Raw genomic sequence first — 23,429 nt, forward strand, 5'->3', positions numbered from 1 at the left:
TGCCCAGCACTGCAGAAGGAAGCAAGGAAACAGGAAAAAAAAACGGGGATAATTTAATGTAAAGGCCCTGGGGCTGGGGATTTAGCTCAGCGGCACAGTGCCTGCCTGGCAAGCGCAAGGTCATGAGTTTGATTCCTGGTACTGGAAAAAAAAAAATAATGTAAAGGCCCTGAGTTCAGTGCCCAGTATCACAAATACACAAAGGGTGTTCTTTGGAAAAAAAGCCTACATGCCCTGTCTCTACAATGTCTTATTGTCTCTAGGACAGTACTGGAGGATTTAAGAAATATATATATATCCATGTATATCTCATTTTATGGATAAATAAATATATATATATGTCAATCATGTAGAGAATACCTGTAGAAGTAATTTTTCATATACAGGATCTTGAAAGAACATGACTTTTAAATTGGGTCAAATTATGAGTACTGCTGTGGTTTGCACCTTTATTCTCAAAATCATGTGTTAATGGTATTTGGAGGTGATAATTTTCAGAGGTGACTGGGTCAAGAGATCTGCCCTCATGAATGGATTAATCTATTCATGAGTCAATTTATTAATAAGGTGGGGTAGGGGCTTTTTGTGAAAGTGAGCTTTCTCTGGCCTACCTGCTGTTTTGCCATGTAATTGATGCCTTTTGTCCTGAAGCAGCAAGAAGGGTCTTACCAGATGGTGACTGAATACTGCCACCAAGTTCTTGGAGTTACCACCCCTCAAAACCATGAACTAAAGGTTTTTTTTTTTTGAGGTGTGTAGTTCAGGCTGGCCTTGGACTCATTTATGTAGCCCAGGCTGGCCTCCAATTCAGACTGATCCTCCTGCCTCAGCCTCCCAAGTGTTGGGGCTACAGAAATGTGCCACCATGTCTGGCCAGAATGCAGTAATTTCCATTCTTTACCCAGTCGGTAGTATTAAGATATAGCAACAGAAAGCAGATTAAGACAGGTTCACCTCTAACAGATTCTGACTCAGCTTGTCAGCTCGTGTGATCTGGAATGGTTTTGATTACATTGGGGACAAGACATTTTGACTCCACAGTGACCCATCTAAATTGGAAGTGAGATGTTACAAATTGGTTGATATGACAGGAAATTAAAGGCAGAAAAGACAGCATTGAAGATTTAGTATGTGTGATGTTCTAACTATATCCTGCATTGACAGTCTGGTATTGAGAAAAACACTGGTGAGTAGTAGAGCCCTGGCATTTTATTAAATTTTTATTTACTTATTTTGAGACAGTGTTTCACTATGCAGTTCAAGCTGCTCTAGAACTCACAGTGATCCTCCTGCCTCAGCCTCCTGATGGTGGGATTACAGGTGTGCGCCACCACACCTGGCCTGAACACTTGCATTTTAGAAAAGCCTTTTGGTATCTGTAGGCCAGGGATGGCAGTGGGAGATGCTTCAGTGGAAATGGACTCCTTGATTCAATTGGCACTGCCAAGATTATTGTGTCAGAGACAAAGCACAGTCACACTTAGCAATGGGGATGTATCCTGAGAAATGCATTAGGTGATTTTGTGTAACATCACAGAATGTACATACACAAACCTAGATGGTACTGATCAATCACTCGATGCAGTCTAGGTACAATAAAAGAACAGTAAATGACATCTGAGCTGCTGCTGGCATAACATGACATACTGTTTCATAGTAAACTTTTCTTTTTGAACGAGTATACTCTAAAACAGTAACTAAAAGTATACAACAGTAAGCTCCTTAACGAGTAACATTCATGATCAAGCATTACGTACTTTATATAAATGCATGTGCTGTATATGTTTTTCATCGTTACCACAAATGTAATGTGTAATATTTTGTGCTGTTACATGAGCTGTTACCACTAGGCAAGAGGAATTTCTCACCTCCATTATGTTATGGAATTACCATCACACACGCAGTCTGTTGTTGAAACATTATACTGCCCATGTCCATAGTTCACCTAATTGCTGGAGTAGAAAGGTGGGCATGGTTACCATAATGGGCGTCAGGATTCAGGATAATCAGTAGTCTAACGCAAGGTTCAGCTTTGGTTAATTGATCACATGATCTCTAGTACCAAAATAAGCTAACTCCATGATCCTACTGATTTGTATAACTTTTAAGTCTGACTTGAACTACTAGTGTAGTCACAATTTGTCCAATGGCTAGGGATGATTTCATTCATACTCCTGGATTCCTTTGATGTAGATAGTATCCAGGCATAACATCACAGATATGTATCCTCTCAGCCGCCTCCTCTCTGATGAATGTGGTCATTTATCAGAGTGATTATGCAATGCAGAGAGAAATCCTGGACCTTTAATACTGAACTGGTCTTACATTAATTATGGTTTTTGGGAATCAGCATATCACATTTTTTGGAGGTGAATCTTATGGAAGTCAGTATCATAGGTAAAAGGAGTTTTGACTTAAGTCCAACAACTCAAAACTGTCCTCTGGGTTACCTCTCCCATTTCCTGAGCGTAAGGTTAAGGTAGTATTAAGTAACACACACTTGTTTCCTCAACTAGTTTCTTACATTTTAAGGAAGGAATGCAAGTGATGTCACTTTACAATGTGGTCAACATTGGCAATGTCCCAAATTACAACTGTTGTTAGGGGAACAAGACTGTTAATGTAGGTTGATTAAACTACTTACAGTTTTTTCTTTGGAAAATATTCCTTTATATGTGAAATTAATATACTACATATATACTTTAGAGATTACATGTTTCTGTATCAAAGTAGGCTCTCTGCATAAACTTCATCTCAGCATTAACCAATATGTCATGCTGATAAACACTTAGCAAGATCTGACGCTGGTCTTCAATTTAACAATATGTACTTTTTTTTTTTTTTTTTTTTTTTTTTGCCGGTACCGGGAATCGAACTCACGACGTTGTGCTTGCCCGGCAGGTACTGTGCTGCTGAGCTAAATCCCCAACCCCAACAGTATGTACTTTAATCAGATAATCCAAGCACTAGTTTGCTTCTTGGATTTACAATAGTTTTCCTTTTGAATTATACAAACAACATTTACTTCTCTTTGTGCTCATCTGTAATATAATTTTAGTAGGCAACAACTGGAGTAGATGATTTTTTAATAGTCACAGAAACTTAACTTGCATTTCATTTATTCCTTTATTTTACTGAATGTAACTGGAGAAAGGGAAAAAAGTATCCTCTGGGGAACATGCCGTAGTAACAGATATTTTCCTTTATTTCTGCTAAAGTAACTGTTCCTCTAACACCATCTTCCCCATCATCCAGATTTGTGTATGTCATGGGAGCTTTTGTCTTATGTAGTGTTTTCAAACCTTTCAGTTATGAATGTACCACCCTCCTCCTGCTCAATGGCTGTGAAAAGTTATTTCCCTTGAGAAATGCAGGTAAATATGGATCAAATCATTAAGACAAAAACCTAAACTTTATACCAACTCCTTTCACCTAAAATTTTATATCCAGATGAAGCAAGAATGATATGAATACAAACAAGATTTTTTTTCCAACTGATTTTTATAATTATGTTAGCCTGGGCAACTATTACAAAAACTTTACACAAATATACACATACAACAAAACTAGAAAAGCCAACCAAAGAAAAACAATTCCAAAACCAAAAAAATCTTCACTTTGTAAGATGACAGTTTTTACTTCTGATTGGTAGGTAGCACAACTAATCAAATGGATACTGGACATGCATTAACTGAGGCACTTGAGATCACCCAACCTGTTTAATTCACAATAAAATCCCTCCTTGAGATTTTAGTATTTGTGAACAATTATATTAGAACACTGGTCTTAGTGTGTTTGACAAAAATTTTACACTGAAGTTTGGTCATCTAGATTACATACCTGTAAAAAATGTATTCTGTCTCAGGCAACTATTTACTTTCTTTTTCTTGGAGGGGTGGTACTGCGAATCAAACTCAGCACCCTGTGTCTGACCAGTGTGTGGAATATGATTTGTTAAAAACGGGAAGGTATTTTAGCTTTATATTTGTGAAACACATCAATGACCTGGAAGAATGTTTTACTCAGGGTCATTTTGCTAAGTAAAAGGTTTTGTTTTCATTTGTATACTAACCACAGAAAAACAAATACCATGGATCAGTTCAGGTAGAAACATGATTAAGAATAATAAAGCCTAACATGGGTATGGTGGCACACATCTGTAGTTCCAGCTACTCAGGAGGCTAAGGCAGGAATGATTAGGCCCACGATTTCCAGGCAAGCTTGGGTGACACAGCAAGATCCTGTCTTAAAAAAAAATGGCTGAGGATGTAGCTCAGTGGTTAAGTGCCTGCCTAGCAATGTATGAGGCCCCAGGGTTTGATCTGCAGCACTAAAGAAGGGAAAAAAAAGGAAAAAAAGAATGGTAAAGGACAGTTTCTACAGTATACATGAATTGTGAACACTAAGCATGTGAAAGTTAACTGAATTACTAAATAGTAGGGTGATCTCAGTCAGAACCTTTGCTTCATATGACATGTTTCCATTAAAATTTTAAGTTTTCTTTAAAATAAGAAAAACTTGAAAAGCTCCCAAACCAGCTAAGTTAGAAACTGCTAATTTTCTGAATGAAAGCAGCACTGTTTATTTTCATACCACTGAATTGAAACAATAGAAAAAGAACTACAGTTGGCATAGAGAAACACTGAGCCATCTATACAGACACCTGAGAATAAATTTTTCCTTCTATTTACCATTTTTTTTTTTTCCCGGTACCGGAAATTGAACTCATGACCTCGTGCTTGCCAGGCAGGCGCTGTGCCGCTGAGCTAAATCCCCTGCCCCCTCTTGTTTACCATCTTCTGCAGCTACTTGCTTCAGCTTTGTCATTCACTGACATTTCAACCCTGTCGGCTACTGTATCCTCTGCTGCTGACTGGAGATGGCCTTCTGATTGTCCTCCAGTGTAAGTGGGGGTGCTGTACTTTAAAAGGATAGATTTAAACTGGATCAGAGGTGCATCGGTACGGACACCCATTGGGTCAAAATGAGTTCGGCTTACTCGAAAGCCTGCTTGAGAAAGATAGCACAAAAACTTTTTTAGCCTGCAATAAGATGAGAAAAAAATAATTAGATTACTATATTTGTATTTCCCTCATAATGCTATTAAAATAGGATATAAAAACTTTGCCATTCATAGTTGTCTTACTTTGGCATGTTCATTCCTTTAATGCTGTGTCTGTGGATGTTGTAATAGAAGGGAGGATGCTCAGTAATGACATCAGTCTTTTGCTTCTTGACTACATTTGTAATCATTTCGTTACTTTTTCTCTTTCCTGAAACATGCGCACAGTTAGTAGTCTTAAAAAAGGTTAGGTGCTTTTGTAACAAGTCTACTCTGACACACCACTTCAACCTACTTACCCAATCTTAATTCTTAAAATGAGGTAATTTATTTTAGGTATTTTTACTGCTCTTTATGTAATTTTAATATTTGTTTTTTGAGCCAGAACTACTTTCCTACCAAGACCCAGAATACCCAAGTAATTTTGTACTAGTACTAAGAGCCTAGCAGGAGGCACAGCAATACCTGACTTCAAGCTATACCACAAAGCAATAGTGATTAAAAATGGCATGGTACTGGAATAAAAATGGGCACATGCATCAACGGAACAAAACTGAGGATACAGAATCCTCAGACATATTCAACTGTTTTGATCTTTGACAAAGGGGCCAAAAGCATATGCTGGAGGAAAGATGAAGATAAGTCTATTCAACAAGCGGTGCTGGATAAACTGGGTATCTGTTTGTAGAAGAATACAACTGGACCCTTATCTCTCACCATATACTAAATTAAATCAAAATGGATCAAAGTTATAAACATTAAAACAGAAACAAACTTTCTGGAAGACAGGTGTAGGAAAGGAATTTCTAAATAGAGCCTGAGCTGCACAAGAAATAACAGCAAGAATCAACAAATGGGAATACATCAGACTAAAAAGCTGTATGGCAAAAGAATCAGAGTGAAAAGACAACTCTGAAGAATGGAAAAAATGTTTGCCAGCTTCTCAGAGGACTAATATCTACAAAGAACTCAAAAAAAATTAAATCACCTAAAATTAAAGACTCATTCAAGAAATGGGGAAGAGAAATACAAATGATCAACAAATATATGAAAAAACCTGCAACATCTCTGAGCATTAGAGAAATGAAAATTAAAACAATGCTAAGATTCCATCTTATTCCAGAAAGAATGGCAATCAACCACAACTGCTGATATGGCTGCGGTGAGATAGAAACCCAACTGCGTTGTTCGTGGAAAATGTAAACTAGTACAATACAAGCGTTATGGAGATCAGTATGGAGATTTCATTTTTTTTTTTGGTACCGGGAATTGAACTCATGACCTCGCACTTGCCCGGCATGCCCTGTGCCCCTGAGCTGTATCCCCTAAAAACTAAAATTAGAAATTCCATATGACCCAGCTATTCTCCTGCTAGGTATCTTCCCCAGAGAGCTTAAGTCAACACCCTGCAGTGATATATGCATACCAATGTTTATAGCAGCACAATTTCTAATTGCTAAATCCCAGAAGCAGCTTGCACAACCATCAACATGACCGGACAAGAAAATTTGGTATCTGTATGCGATGGAATACTACTCTGCTATAAAGAATGACACATTTGAGACATTTGTGGGAAAATGGATACACCTGGAAAATACAATGTTGAGTGAAATAAATCAGAAACACAAGCTTAAATACTATATGGTATCTCTCATTTGAGTGAGGCAAAGTATAAACAAAATGATAAAGGATGGACAGAAAGGGACAAAGGGATAGATCTCTCGTGTCAGGGAAGAGGTTCAAGTGAACAAAGTGAGAGATGAGGAAGAGGGGAAGGGGAAACAAGTAGAATAAGAATATGCCATGTGCAGGAAACTAAAAGCCCCAATTAATGTGAATACTATACGCCATAACATGGGCTAAGACAGTACCAACTAGTATGATACAGAGGAGCCAGAGAAGGACAGGGGGAGGGGAAGCAGAAGGGGGTTAAAAAAAAAAAAGCTATTGCATGTACATGTAACTCCCCAAGACGACTGTAAACTGCATGAATTGCAAACATGTACTAATAAATTAAAAAGATGTCATATACATCTAATAACCTCAACAGATGGGAGGTTCACACAAATGTGAGCTAAGATTAATAATATCAACAGGAATGAGAAGGAGAAAGGGAAAATGGATACACCTGGAAAATACAATGTTGAGTGAAATAAATCAGAAACACAAGCTTAAATACTTAAATTAAAGGAGGGCAGTAGGGAGGAACTGGGGAGGGGAGGGGATTTAAAAAAAAAAAAAAGCAAGTTACATTATGTACGTGTACCCACTCAAGATGACTGTGAACTGCATGTACTGCAAACGTGCTAATGAAAGCGTGAGGAAAAGAGAACTTTCCTTCTACATTCTTCAACTTCAAGCTTCAACTCTTCCACTCTATTTCCATCTCATGTAGAAAGCCCCCTTATAAATTCTGGATTGATCACTTCGCAGATTTCAGTATCATCAGTGTTATACTACTCAGAGCTTAAGTCTGTCTGTCACTGTTTTTCTTTTCTTGCTTCACATATATAGGCCTTTTATATGTGTAAATTCTTTCTCCCTGAATTATAAATTCTTAGGGACAAAGTCCTTCATTTTTATTCCTTTATTTATTGCTTAGTAGTGGACACATAGGTCTTTAATGTACAGCAAAAAAAATAAAAAAATAAAAAATGAACACCCAGCAAAGAAAAATAGCACACATGCGACCTTACCCATGTGCAATGACAAAAGGTGCAGTGTGTAACCCCAATGCCTATTTCTTAGTCTTTCCATTTTAAGTGAAAGAAAGCTAGCAAGTTAGATTATACTCATGAATCCTTCCAAAAATCACACACATGCACATACATGCACACAAAGACACACCTACCCACAAATACTTGGGACCTATATACATAATATTATGATGAGACTTTGAGTGTTTAACTCCTTTATATGTGAATGTTACGGTCAAATCTTATTTCTTCAGAAAAAGCAACTGACATTTGCATAAACGAAAGTATTCAGAAGAAAAGTCTGATGCATGAAACTGGTCAATTACATCCAAAGATAAATATAAATTATTGTTAAATTACTGGCTTTTTAGATAAACAGAAAAAAATGACAGCTTGGGATCCCTTCTATTAAGTAAGTGAATTAAAATTTGTTTAAATCCTTACATGGAATCTATTCAAAGAACATATACCCAGATTTAGTACAAATTCTAGGAAAGGTCAAACAAAAAAATCCTACATAATACCTATAAGTAACCATTAGCAACACATGGATTTTTTTTGCTTATGTTGTTCTGACAGAATAATAATTTTAGACATATGGAAGAGCCTATACACAAATGAAATAAACACATAAAAAAATGTTCAAGCATGAGCAAAATGCAAATTAACACTGAGATTCCATCTTCCTCCACAAAGAATGGCTATTGTCAACAGTAACAAATGCTGGTGAAGCTATGGGGGAAAAAGGAACCCTTCTAAACTGTTGGTGGGAATGTGCTGTAGTACCAAGCACTATGGAAATCAGTATGGAGATTCCTCAAAAAACCACCAGGAGAAATTCCACCTGACCCAGCCATTTCTCCTTGCAGGTATTTTCCCAAAAGAGTTAAAGACGTCATACTACAGTGATATGTATATACCAATGTTTAGAGCAATATAGCTCGTAACAGGTACATCCTGGAAGGAGCCTACATGTCCACCAACAGATTGAGTGGGTACAGAAAATGTGTTATTTCACAGTGGAGTACTACTCAGCCTTAAGGATAAATATGAGTCACTTGTGGGAAAATAGTCACTTTAAGACCAGAATATTAAGTGAACTGTATCAGACACAAGAATAAATGGTCACTTTAAGACCAGAATATTAAGTGAACTGTATCAGACACAAGAATAAATGTTTCTCTAAAATGAGAAACTCAAAGTATAAATAACAAAACAAAAGATAATATGAAATAGGGAGACAGATCCTCTGCAAATGGGAAGGGGAACTAGAGAAAGGACTGATAAAGATGTGTTATGTACCTTCACCAGTTCACCACAATGTCATCATTATGTACAGCAAACACGTACAAATAAACATAAAAAATAGAAAAGAAGAGCCTGTAGGGATGTTTTACTTCCTTAATTTATATGTAAGAAAGACTAGGAGACTTAAAACATTTTAAAGGCATTTTTTTTTTTTTTAAGCTTTTTTCCGGTACCAGGAATCGAACTTATGACCTCATGCTTGCCAGGCAGGCGCTGTGCCACTGAACTAAATCCCCAGCCCTTAAAGGCATGTTTATGTTTTACCTTATTCTAAAAAGGACTTAAGACAATTCTGCCGAAATTGATGGACCTGGCCAAGTGACACAATTCACAACGCAGAAGAATGTTCTTAAACTTAACGTTGTTCTTTATGGTATACCATAAGGCCTCTTTTGTCATCCTTCTAACCGAAGAAGTAGAATATATCTTTTTTTTTTTTTGGTTTTTCTCCGGTACCGGGAACCGAACTCACGACCTTGCACTTGCCAGGAAGGTGCTTTGCCGCTGAGCTAAATCCCCAGCCTAGAATATATCATTTTAAGAGATTTAAATGCTAGCAAATTAGTTGAAGATGCCAATAGACATGACTATAGAAAAAGCATTTATTAAAGCGTATGAAGAGGAATTTACTCTCTTTACAGACCAACACCTAAACTTTTGAGCAACTAATATAAAATTGCAGCTTCCTATTAGAGATCTCTGGTTTTTTAACCTTAACAGTCTTTATCTGTATTCAAAACATTTTTGGCCTCAGCAGGTTTTTTTGTGGTACTTGGGATTGAACCCAGGGCCTTTGCATTGAGCTACATCCCCAGCTCTTTGTATCCTTTTATTCTTAGACACGGTCTCATTAAGTTTTCCAGGCAGAAACTGAATTTGCGATTCTCCTGCCCAGCCTCTCAAGTGCTGGGATTATAGGTTTTTCTGACTTCTCTGAAGACTAACTAGGTCATATTAGGCAGCCAACCTGGTCTTGGGCTTGTGATTTTCCTGCCTAACTATGTTCAGCTTAGTATCTAAACTTATTTTTTAAAAAGCAAAATGATCTCCGGATATCAAAGCACTAACATTTTAACTCTTAACAACTTTTTGGTATTAATCTAGAATGTCTAAAACTTCTACAAAAGGCTATATAGTACGGTGTACTGGTTAATCAAATGAATTGCTATGAATTATACACTGATGTGTAATTTTAAAAGAAAAAAATAAAATTTAATCTGCTTTTTCAAAATCAGTCTTGCTATGTAGTTCAGGCTGGCTTTGAACTTGCCATGTAGCCCAGCTGCCTAAGTGCTTGGATTACAGGTGTGTACCACCATAGCTGGCTGAATACAATTTAATTTTAATACTACAATTTTGTCACAATATTTGATCTTATTTTAGTTTACGTAGTTCTTTATGATATTATAGTTCTCTTGGAGGAATTGCTGCCTACTAGAGATGTGAACAAAGTATATATTAATAGAAATGCTGAACTGTGTCCTCTATGAATGCTGTTACGTTTTACTATTATTTGGTTATCAGCATAGTATGTTGAAAATGTATTTTAAGAAGGCTACCAAGGCAATCTCTTCTCTTACTGCCTTTCTCCTTATGTCTTCTGTGGTGATACACACATATGTATGTATATACACACAAATACATACATACCTTGGGCACTGTAATCTGTTGTGGTATCATCTGTAGTTTTAACAGATACACCATTTTCTTCTAAAATGAAAACAAACAGGAAAATGTTTTATAGAGGACATTAAGCAGTAATTTAAAGTTCAAATATGTTCACGACATTCTACTCAAATTGGAATTTCATACAAGGATATATGAGTTTCTGTGGCCAAGGAGGCTGTAAGAATTACATATTTTAATAACAGCAGCTTCTTCTCATTATTTATGAGAGGATTAGGATGTTTAGTAGACCCACTCTTCTCCTGATAGCCAACGAAGACTACCAAAGCCTACTTATACTGAGGAGACAAAATTGTAGCTTTACTGCACAATATGTGTAAATCTATTTTCTGTCTCTCAATGGACATTAGCAACATTTCTGCCATAGCATTCCTAGAATTAACTAAGGTTTCTTGTTCTAAAAAATAGGCATACAGAATAAAATAATGGGTATACAATATTAAAGTTGCTTTTATCTACTAAAATTAAAAATAGGGGTGATTATTTTAATAAAATGATACTCATTTCAGGCCCCTGAGTATAAATCTGAAGAAAACCATGTAATTATAAAATGATAGCAACTCCCAATTATGATTAGGGTTATCAGAGGATTCAGAGCACATGATCATATTGCTTTTGATTATAATATCAAAGACAAAAGTGATACAGTATTTTTGGTAACCAACTTGTAAGTTAGCTACTGTTCAATTAGTCACCTTGCTTGCTGAGATTTGAAGGTGCATGAACTGAAAACTGACTCTGAGGCGTACACTCTGATTCAAAAATTAATGTTTTTATTAGGGTCTGAATGTCATCCAATCCATGGTGAACAGATTCAAATAACATTCTTTTGAGGAATCCAGTATTGAAAAGGGAACTTGACCTGAAAAAGAAAATAATATATAGAGAATTGATCTAAGAAATGTTTATATTTATTTTAAAAAGTCTCCATAATTTAACTACAATATAATTAATTATAGGATAGAGTAGTACTGGAATTCAAAAATAATTTGATTCATATGTTTACTTACTCTTTCCCCACTCCTTTTATCATTTCAGTTCTTTAAACTTGTAATATTAGCCAAGGAAATTTCATTCAAGTCAAATCAGTAAGAATTTACTGAGCTTAGTACAGTACTAAGAAATGTGAGGGTGGTGGGGGTAGGGATATGTAGAGGATTTAAATAAATATAAAATGCAACCTTAACCCTATAAAAGCCTGTAAGTCTAGACAGGAATTTAATGTAATGCACATTTAATGTAATGCACATAAAGACAGAAGTCTTTACAATGCACATTCTAGACAATAACAGAAAATCATCCTTACCACCCCCCGAAACAGGGTCTCACTATATATATATAGTCCATGCTGGTCTTAAACTTGCTATGTAGCCCAAGCTGGCCATGAATTCAGGATCATCCTCTCTCAGCCTCCTGAGTACTTGGATTGCAGGTACACTGAATCATGCCCGGCTTAGAGTCAATCTTAATTCTTTTGTATATACTGGGGTGGGTGGTGGTGGGAATCACATAAAAGAATGACACACAATAGTGGTAGTATAGTTTAAAAACAGCCCAGAGGTGAATGATATGTTTCCCATTTGGGAATCACAGGTATCACTGACAAAATATGAAATTTCAGGTCAGATAAACCTGGATTCTAATCCTGGTTTCACCACTTACTAGCTATATAAATTTGAGAAATTACTGCTTTTGTACAAGAGCAGTACAAGAGTGAACACAAGAGTAATTACTGCTTGTATTCTTCGTCATGAAACTGAAAACAAAATTTCTCACAAACTTAAACGGGAATTAATTGAGACAGTAGGTGTACAATGCCTACTATGAAGAAGATCCTTAAATGAATGGTAGTTCTAATTATCAAGGTTATCAAATATATATGAAAGGATATATAACTTTGAAGTATCAAATAATCATCTCAGGTGTGGTACACTACTGTAATCCCAGCACTCTAGGGGGTTGAGGCTGGAGGATAACAAGTTCAAACCTAGCCTTGGTAATTTAGTGAGATCCTATCTCAACAAAAGCTGGGAATGTAGATCAGTATAAAGGACCTAGACTCAATGAAATTCTGGACCCAACTATTTTGTTTACTACCAGTATTTTCTTTTTGTGATACTGGAGATTGAACTCAGGGCCTCTGTACTGAGCTACATACCCAGCCTTTTAAACTTTTTTTATAGTATTTTGAGATAGGGTCTTACTAAGTCATTAAACTTGCCAGGCTGCGTTTGAAGCTGAATCTTCTGGCCTCAGCCTGTAGGCTAATAACTAATATTTTGGGTCAGTTTTAGCAAGTGGCTAAAAACACTATGCCCTAATTTCCTCACCAGTAAAGTGAGGGCGCTGGATCTTCCTTCAGGATTCAGTAATCTGTTATTCTTAATTTCTCTAGCTCTGAGATCAGTAAGTAGGACCGTTGTGTAGGAGATGATATAGGTAAGTGAGTCTTGGAAAATAAGGCTGATTATATCATTCTTATACTATTTACAAAGGATGCAAATAAAATAATGGGCATCAGCATAAACATATTTTCTACTTGAATCATTTTTTTTTTTTTTTTTTTTTTTGCCTTTTTAACACAGGGTTTCGCTATGCAGTTCATACTGGCCTTGAGCTCACTTTGTAGCCCAGGCTGGTCTTGAACTCGCAACGATCCTCCTGCCTTAGCCTCCTGAGTGCTGGAATTACATTACAGGCGTGCGCCACCACTCCCGGCTTGAATCAATTTTTAAGGCTTGGTGGATGGCTAAGTTTGACCCTATAAATAAATGTGGGAAAAATTTACAGTGATTTCTATCACAATGTTAGCAATCTTAAATTTTCAAAAATTATTTTTATTTTTAGTAATCTTAATTTTTATGAGTCTCTAATAACAAAGTTTAAGGTATGGATTATGATGAAAAATAATTTAAGGTATTAAAAAACATAGTAACTAGACAGATATGTTGGCACATGCCTGTAATCCCATTACTTTGGAAGGCTGAGGAAGAAGGATTGCAAGTTTGAACTTAGCATGGGCAATTTAGCAGTGACTTAGCAAGACCCTGTCTCAAAATAAAAAATAAGAGTGGCTGGGCATGTTGTTTAGTTTGAAGGCCCCTGTTCCATCCCTAGTACTGAAAAATAAAATTTTAAAAAGGGCTCAGGGTGTATTTTGGTGGTGTAGTGCCCCTATGTTGATTCCCACTACTGTGAAAACAGCAGCAGCAGTAAAACACACAAATTTGTTAGCAATGATGGAAAAGCACCATACATTAAATATTTGCTGTTGTATCCCATCCAAACAGCTTTTACCCTCTTCATTGAAAAGTAATTGCTCTAAGGACTTTTACATTAGTTGGTTCTTCATAAAAAGTCACCACTATCGTTTTATAATCATGACTTAGTTCTACAATGATCACTTTTAAGTATCCTTTTTACCATTGAGAAATGAATCATCTAGGTTGTAGCTCATACAGGCTTCTCTTTTACCTCAATGCTTCTTAGTTTTGTCATAAACTAGGGAGAATAATTAATAGAATAGTAGAGGTTCAGAATCATAGCAGGAGAGCTATGATTATATGCCTAGGCATAATTATATGCCTAGACTTAAAAGTGAATCTAATGTTTGTTTGGCTTTTACCACACTGTCAAAAGCTGACAATAAATAAGTCAGTATCTCAATCAATTCTGAGTATGTTGTTATGCTTACACACATACCACAGTGGTCCAAGTTCTATTGCTGTCTTTCCAGGCATGCTTCCATGACAGTTACATGGCAACTGTCTATATGGGTTTTCTGTTAAAAAATAAATAAATAAAAAGAGAAATCAAAGGAGAAATGACTAATGCAGTAATACTAATTGTTATTGCAGCTACTATATACTGAGGATCTATTATGTGCCAGGTATTGTGCTAAGTGTTTTAAAAAAAATATTTAAAAATTTTACTTCTTACAACTATCTGAAATTGGATGTGAAAATCTCAATCATGCAGATTAGAAGATTAAAGCTTAAAAGCTATTAAAGTTAAAAAGCTTTCCATGTCAAATGGCATATTAAAGGCCTAACTGAAACTAGTTTTTAGTTATTGTATTATGTAAATAATATAACAATAACTTCTATATTTTGAAATTAGCAGATTGGGTATAATTTATGTGCAATAAAATTATATATTTAACATGAAAAGGTAGATAAATTCTGACAAATGTATAATCCCCTGCAACTCGCATCCCAATCAAAGCACAGAGACTTCTTAAGTGAACTTTTCCGTAACAGGAAAGAAAATGAGTCACTCTATTTATGTTTTAATAGACCTGACTCATATGTAGCCCTAAAATGTACGCTAGAAGAGCCCAGCTCAGTTCAAAGAACAACGAGAGGCCAGAAATAATCACAAGGAAACTGGGGCGGTTCAAGCATTATTCCTCATTTCCAAAATAGGGCAATAGTCTGTAACAGGCCTTAAAAATTCACTGAAGGCCCAGAACAGTCCCTTTATTTTTATTCTTCTGGTGGTGCTGGGGGTTGAACCCAGGACCTCACAAATGCTAGACAAGTGCTCTACTAGTAAGTGATATCACCAGCCCTCAAAATAGTCATTTTATTTTTTGTTTTTTTTTTTGGTACCGGGAATTGAACTCACGACCTTGCGCCTGCCAGGCAGGTGCTGTGCCGCTGAGCTAAATCCCCAGCCCCTCAAAACAGTCATTTTAAATTAGAAACTCCAACTAACCTCCCCAACTCCAGGCCACTCCTGGGATGATCATTCACTTTCTCAGAATGGCCTGATTCAACCACCAGTCCTATATATACTCAAAACACAGGAGGATGATTGTAGGGACACAGATCTCTAACTTCTTTCTAAATGAAAATATTACTTTATGTAATTATACGGTATAATGGAGTTGTGAGATCTTATTAAAATAAGGAACATGTCCCAATGCCCTCTATTTCCACAACCATACAGTACTGAAGTACGTGAGCAAAATGAAAAGCATAGTATGTTCACAGTAAGCTTCAAAGTCATACTATCAAATTTAATGTGCTCAAAAAATACCAACTGTGTTGTTTTTTTATTAAGACAAAAAGATATTCAATGCCAGCAATACTGAAAACAAACAGCTTTCAGGAAGGACTGTCTTAACAGATAGTAAACAACACTAAAAAGCCTCTAAATTATGGTGTAGCTATACATAGTGTGTGCATATAGTATCAGCTATTTAGGAGGCTGATGCAGGAAAATCATGTGAGCCGAAGAGTCAAACACTAGCTTGGGTAACACAGTGAGACCCCATTTTAAAATCCAAAAACCAAACTGAATAAACAGAAAATGGTGTGGTAGAGGTGTATGAATAGATATCTAATCACTAGAACAGAATAGAAAACACAGAAAAAAATTCAAATACATCTTAGTATATGATAAGGAAGGTTGAAGCCAGGCATGGTGGTGCACATACTTAAGAGGCTGAGGCAGGAGGATCACTGTGAGTTCAAGGTCAGCCTAGCCTACATAGTGAGTTCAAGGCCAGCCTGATCTGCTTAGTGAGAGCCTATCTCAAAACAAAACAAAACAAAACAAAAGAAAACAAAACTTGCATTGAAAATACAAAAAACTAAAACTCTGGCCAGCTATTCCTCAGACAGAGAACTAATATCTAGAATATACAAAGAACTCAAAAAAATTATATCATCTAAAATTGAAGACTCAGTTAAGAAATGGGCAACAGAAATGAGCAGACACTTCACAGAGGAACAAACACAAATCATTAACAAATGTATGAAAAAAGTGCAACACCTCTGGCCATTACAGAAATGCAAATTAAAATGTTAAGATTCCATCATATTCCAGAAAGAGTGGCAATCATCAAGAAATCAAACAATAACAAATGCTGGCGAGGCTGTGGTGAAAGAGGAAGCCTCACGCATTGTTGGTGGGAATGTAAACCATACAACCATTATGGAAATCAGTATGGAGCTTTCTCAAAGAACTGAAATTAGAAATTCCATATGACCCTCCAATTTCCCTGCTAGGTATCTTCTCTAAAGAGGTTAAGACAACATACGGTAGGTACTAAAGTGATACATGCATACCAATGTTTATAGCAGCACAATTTGTAATATCTAAATCCTGGAGTCAGCCTATATACCCACTACCAGATGACTGGATAAAGAAAATGTGGTATGTATATACGATGAAACACTACTCTGCTGTAAAGAATGACACATTTGAGACCTTTGTAGGAAAATGGACACATCTGAAAAATACAATGTTGAGTAAAATAAATCAGACACACAAGCTTTACTGTATGGTATTTCTCATTTGAGTGAGGCAAAATACAAAGAAATTGATAAAAGACAGACAGAAGGACAAGGAGCTAGATCTCCTGCAACAGGGAAGTGATCCAAGGGAACAAGGATGAAGGGTGAGGAGGAGGGGAAACAAGTAGAATAAAGTAATGCCATGTACAGGAACCTAAAAACCCAATTAATGTAAACATTGTATGAGCTAAGATTAATAATATCATTAAGAATGAAAAACAGGATAGGGAAATTGAAAGGGTAGGGAAGAGGGTTAAAAAAGAAAAAAAACCCAACAAGCTGTAATACGCACATGTAACCACTCCCCAAGATGACTGTAAATTGCACAAACTGCAAACATGCACTAATAAAATAAAAAATTTTTACTAACACAAAAAACTAGAAGGGTGTGGTGAGGCATGCTAGCTATAATTCTAGTACTCAGGAGGCTGAGGTAGGAGGATCTTGACTGAGTTCAAGGCCAGGCCAGGTACTTAGCAAGTACAAAGGCAGCCTGGAATACACAGCAAGACCTTGTCTCAAAACAAAAACAGAACAACCCCCATCACCCAAGAACTTACAGAACAATTTGGAGGGCATGAGGTACAACTTTTCCCTTGTATCCTCACACCTGACATATAGTAAACATTCAATAAATGTTTATTGAACAGTTTAACTTTTTATGTTCATCCAAAAACATGAACAGCCTAGACAAAAAGGTAGTCTGGCCTATTCCTAAGAATAGTTGACAGTGGAAATTTAAAGTTATTGCTAGATCTTTCAATAGAGGGCAGGGGCTAGAGAGCATTAATTATACAGAATGAGAAAGTAACTTTAATAAAATCACACAAATATCATGTCTATTAATCAAAATTAATCCAGTATAATAAATAATAAAGTTAGCACTATAAAGTCAAAGGACAATAATATGTGTAATTACGTAAAAGCATTCATTGGAGGCTTAAAGATAAACAGTATACACTCACGAGGAATTTGAATTTACCTTCCACCATGTTACCATCCTTCTGAAAAATTCTTTCTTCACACCACTGACAATGGATTAAGTACTGAATCTTTTTGGCTGTTTCATCTGCAGAAGTAGGTCCCCTCAAAACTCTTACAACCACCAAAACAAAATGTTCCAGAGCCACTGCAAACAGTACTTCTATGCCTTTGTTACACCGGGCTGCAGCTCTATAAAAACAGAGCAAAGTTATTTTGGAATATCATCATTTTCTTTTGTTTGGCACTATTGTGACAATATTGACCTGGACAGCAAATTCTAGGGAGGTCATGGGAAATCAAGGAAAATTCAAGTTTTAGTACGAGTAGTTCTTTCAGAAGGTCATTAATATAACTTTTACACAAATGGAAATACACAAAATAAAAGGGTCTTTTGCATCAAATGCTGTAGAACTTGTGTTTGAGCTAGTAAATGAGCTAGCTAGCTGACTCTTATCTATACCCACATGTTCAATTGTATATTATTATTCTTCAAGAGTAATGTTCTGTCTGTAACAGGTGCTCAAGTCTTTCAACTGCTTAGAAATCTTGAGAAACAGAGCTTATGTTGTAAGACCATTCTGCAGAATCAAGTTTATAAGCTATCATTTTATTCAAACTGTATAAAGATGCAAACATTATCGGTTCCCGGTACCGGAGAAAAACCAAAAAAAAAAAAAAAAAAAAAAAGATGAAAACATTATAAACAAGTGATTGTTTCTAAGTCTAAAAACCATTTTTCTTTTTCATACTGCTATCTCCTATCTACCTTATTGAAATAAAACACTTGTATTTGTTACTTTTTCCTTGCTTACTACTTTATTTTAAAATGGACAGTAAAGTGAGTATTTCAGGTATCAACAAAATTCTAACAGTAATAGATTAAAAACAGATTAAATCAAGTCAACATGAAAGATACATCATGTGGAGTTTATATTTCATGCAAGTTTTGTAAATTGAAGTAAACACTCATCGGTCATAACTTTAGTCATATACCAAAACATACTAGGTCTACTGCTGGCAATTTGGTACCTTGCCACCGCCGCTACAACAATTCTGGCTGCTAGTTCCTTGTAATATTCTGTTCGGACAATATTACACCCGTAGTGACGTCGTGCAACATGTTGTGCTTTGGCATATAAGGAACTGATATCTGTAGAAGTCACTGATACTATGCCAAGGTTTCTTATATTTCTGAAAGCAGAATCTAGGTAGTTCACGGATGTTCCAAAAGGGTCTAGGTGTCTAAAATCAGAAAGAATATGGACATATTTAAACTCATATTAGAAGTTGAAATTATACCACTGTAATACATTTTTAATGATAAGATACCATGGGTTCAAATATAGTTTGCAAATCTATCTTAAATAACCAATTATGTTTTTAATAATGAAGTAAGTGGTCAGGAAGGTGGCTCACTGGTGGAGTGCTTCCCCAGCATGCTTGGGGTTCAAGCCCCAAGACTGTAAAAATAAAGTAAAGTAAGTACTAAAACTATCATATGATATGTCAAGCATGTAAGAATAAACGGGGCTAAGAGGAAGAGTTCATGCCCTGGTATTTCATTTCAGATCTAGACATTTTATTTCAAATGCTAGATAATCTATTTGCTTAAGCCAATGTAAAGACTTATTAATTTTTGATTGTTGTTTTACTTTTTGGTACTGGAGATTGAACCCAGGAGCATTAAGCTACATTCTCACCTCCCTCACCTTTTTTTTCTGAGGTAGGATCTCGCCCTGTAGTTCAGGCTGGCCTCAAACTCTCGACAATACTCCTGCCTCAGCTTCCTGAGTGCTAGGATTACAGGTATGCACCACCATGCCTCAGGTTGTTCTCAACCCTTTTTTAAAGAGTTGTTTTTTTTTTTCAGTTTGAGACAAGGTCTCACTAAGTTGCCCAGACTGGATTTGAATTTATGATTATCTTGCTTAGTCTTTTTAGTGCCTAGATTAAAAAGTCTACTGATTTAAAGAAACAATAACAAAACTTTTATCTTATCACTTTAATTTCCAGATTTAACAACTGACAAAGCAAAAGTTTTTAACTTACATGAAATCAAAAGATCTCAAATGCATTAGTACATTGGCATCCATTTTGGTCACTTTAATGTTACCAAGATTTTCTTCTCCTTCCTCAAGATTATCATCACTCTCTTTCTTTTCTTTACTGTCTACCACAACTTTCAATTTGTTTAAATGGCAGTTTTCCTGAATCAGTGTTACAGAGTTTTCATTCAAGTCATTAATTGTAACTTTGACTGCATTTCCAAGATGTTTTGCCCACTGCAATCCCATTATACCTTAGGAGAAACAAGAAAGTGAGTTTTAAAATTGTAATAAATAGAAATAGTATAATAAATATAAAGATAAACACTTTTTTTTTTTGGTTTTTCTCCGGTACCGGGAACCGAACTCACGACCTTGCGCTTGCCAGGCAGGCGCTTTTGCCGCTGAGCTAAATCCCCAGCCCCGATAAACACTTTTTTAAGTTCTTTTTTTGTTTTGAGACAATGTCGTACTATGTAGGCTCAGGCTGGCCTTGAACTCACTATGCAGCCCAGGCTGGTCTTGAATTCACAGCTATTCTCCTGTTTTTGCCTCCCAAGTGCAGGATTATAGGCGTGCACCAACACATCCAGCTAAAAATTTTAATAAATAACAAATTCCTTTCAAAACCTTTAATATTTTTATTTTATTATTTTTTTTTAGACTATAAGGGATTGAACCCAAAGCCTTCCCAGTGAGATATGTCCCCAGCCCGTTATAAAACATTTTTTATTTTGTGATATGGTACTGCTAAATTAAATTGCTAAAATGCCCAGGCTGGGCTCCAATTTTTCCTCCTCCTGCTTCAGACTCCCAGGATGCTGGGATTATAGTTGTGAGGACCCTCCCCTGGCTATCATTATTCTACTCTCTTACTATCATTTCTAAAAACAGTTACCACTAAAATTGTGCCTGAAAGATTTTCATTAACACTCTTATAGTTGCTTATTATCCTCAAACAAAATCTCTATGTATGTTTTTTATTTTGTAGAGTAGATTGTTGGTTGTCTTTTTCTTATGGAATAGTTTTTCAAATGTAATCTTAAAGAAAAATCCAAAATATAATATAAATAGTGTAAGTAATGGTAGGGCTAATGCTTATAGGGCGGATGAGAAGTTGGAAGTCCTCTCACTACAAGTTTATCCTTAGTACCAAAATATGAAAAGCAACTTTTTTTTTTCAAATACTGAACAACAGCATAATTTCTGAATTAAAAAGAACAACTCTATATATGTAAGCAAATGGTCCAGAAGAATTAAAACCAAGAATGCTCCTTCTCACAGGTTTTCTATGCCTCCTGGAGTAGTCATAATTAAGAGACACAGGATAACTGGAGATGGTGACATAAACCCAGCCAGTATGGATTAGAAAAGTTCCAATGTATGAGAAATGCTGTGTCTACTAAGTGGAAAAATGCATAATTACTGTATGTTAAGGACTTCACTTTTTAAAAAATATTCTCACAATAATCTTGTGAAGTGAGAAGTGAGTGCCAACATCCTCATTTTACAGGTGGCAACCATGCAAAATGACTGCTACAAAACTGATACAGGCCTAAAAAACGGATACAAGCTTATAAAAGCATACTGAAAAGGCTGAAAAGATATTCCTTAGATAGCAGCTTTAATATTTTCAGGTTAAAAAAAAAGAGACGTGTTAGGGAAAACACTGGAAAATAAAATTGGAAAAGTAGGTTGGGATGAGATATAAAGGAAGTTAAACTGCAGTGAAGTCTAGATTCCAGGCAATAAAGGTGCGTGACTTTTCTGATTGAGGTACTGCTGCAGGGGAATGGCTGTATGGCAGTAGCATACAAGACAAAGTGGAGAGAAGAGACAACCTGGAAGTAAAAGTATCAATTAGAGACTACCTCAACAGCTTGTCACTAAATCATTAAATTAGTGGATATGGAACAGAAAAGGTATGAGAGTTATATTACCAAAAAAATTAGATCTGCTGGCTGAATATCTGTGGCGATGGTGGAGGAAAAAAAATTAAGTGATTCAGATTCTACCTCCAAGTGACTCAGAAAGTACCAGCTCATCATTTTTTCCATATTTGCTTTGAGACATTACTAATCATGTCATTGATGGTAGCAGCAGCAGTAATCATACAATACAGACGATACCTAATTGTTTTATAACATTTGCTACTTTACAGGTACTCTTCTAATGACTTTAACTGTACTGATTTACCTAAATCTTCACTTTTTTAAGATGGGTACTCTAATGTCTGTCCCCTGCCCCCTTCTAGCCAATGAGCAAATCAAGGTATAATATCCTGTGGTCATATACCAAGAGATGAAGTTGCAGCTTGCATACAGGTTACTTAAATCTTCATTATTGTAAGCTGGGTATTATTGTGCCCTCGTTTTTATAAATGAGTGAACTGAGGTATAATTTCCAGTGGTCATGAAAGTCGCCTGCAATGAAGCTGGGAGCTGAACCCACGCAATATAGCTCACAGTTTATGCTTTTGCTTTTCCCTAGAAGAGGGGCTTAGAAAGGAGAGCTTACTCATTCTTCAGAACAAGCTTTCCCAAAATATTGTTCTATAATATTTACGAAGAAAGATTTGGGTGGGTAAAGTAGCTTTCTAGAAATTCTCTATTTTTTTAATGATTTTTACTATAAAAGTTGTGGGAAAAATGTTGTAAATCTTCAAAACTGAGGGTTGGGCAATGATCATCATGATACAAAAAGATTCATCAGTTGCAAGTATTCTTGAAAAAAATTTTCTAACTAGATCTAATCAAACTACCAATTTTCAAAAATATAGGAGATAGAAAAATGTTACATAAACTATGGCAACAGTTAGCAGAAGCCTTAATAGTCAGAAACTCAGCAGATCAAAAGACTTATGTCAACAATTCCCCCATATATATATACATATATATATACTCGTAATGACAGGGAAGAGATTAGGACAATAGTCTTTGGACTCTAATTTGAATTCCTTAAAATGACATGATTGAACATATTAAACAATTATTTGTAATCTTTCCAGGTGTGATGATGATATTGTAGTTCTCTTTTTTTCCTTCCCAGTGTTAGGAATTGATTCCAAGGGTCTTCACGCTGAGCTATATCCACAGCCCTTTAGTTTTTCATTTTGAGACAGGGTTTCACTAAGTCAGTAAGTTTCCCAGGCTGGGTTGAATTTGGAATTGTGTTGCCTCTGTCTTCCAGAGTACTGGGGTTATAGGTGTGCCACGAGGCTGGGCTGTGGTTGTATTTTTAAAAAGTATCTTTTAGGCATTCGACTTAAATATTTACATGCAATGAAATGTCTATGATTTACTTAAAAATTTAGGTATGAAGGGACTAGGTAAATGGTGGCATATAT

General features: G+C 36.0%; 1 protein-coding gene across 4 annotated transcripts in view; it reads right to left on the reverse strand.

Annotated features, from left to right (window-relative positions):
- Positions 1-3,482: 3,482 nt before the first annotated feature.
- Trmt1l (tRNA methyltransferase 1 homolog (S. cerevisiae)-like) overlaps positions 3,483-23,429 on the reverse strand; it is a 36,296-nt gene continuing 16,349 nt past the window's right edge. For all 4 annotated transcript variants that reach the window (XM_005375072.2, XM_013521695.1, XM_013521698.1 and 1 more), the window contains 8 exons: positions 20,088-20,337; positions 19,068-19,280; positions 18,037-18,227; positions 14,455-14,533; positions 11,448-11,614; positions 10,717-10,776; positions 5,147-5,273; positions 3,483-5,042 (listed from right to left, as the gene is read on the reverse strand). In XM_005375072.2, coding sequence (XP_005375129.1) covers positions 4,790-5,042; positions 5,147-5,273; positions 10,717-10,776; positions 11,448-11,614; positions 14,455-14,533; positions 18,037-18,227; positions 19,068-19,280; positions 20,088-20,337 — 1,340 coding nt within the window. In that variant the 3' untranslated portion in view covers positions 3,483-4,789. The remainder of the gene's footprint in view (positions 5,043-5,146; positions 5,274-10,716; positions 10,777-11,447; positions 11,615-14,454; positions 14,534-18,036; positions 18,228-19,067; positions 19,281-20,087; positions 20,338-23,429) is intronic.

The sequence above is a fragment of the Chinchilla lanigera genome, unplaced genomic scaffold (genome assembly GCF_000276665.1).
Source record: "Chinchilla lanigera isolate Chin_1 unplaced genomic scaffold, ChiLan1.0 scaffold00005, whole genome shotgun sequence".
Classification (NCBI taxonomy): Eukaryota; Metazoa; Chordata; class Mammalia; order Rodentia; family Chinchillidae; genus Chinchilla; species Chinchilla lanigera.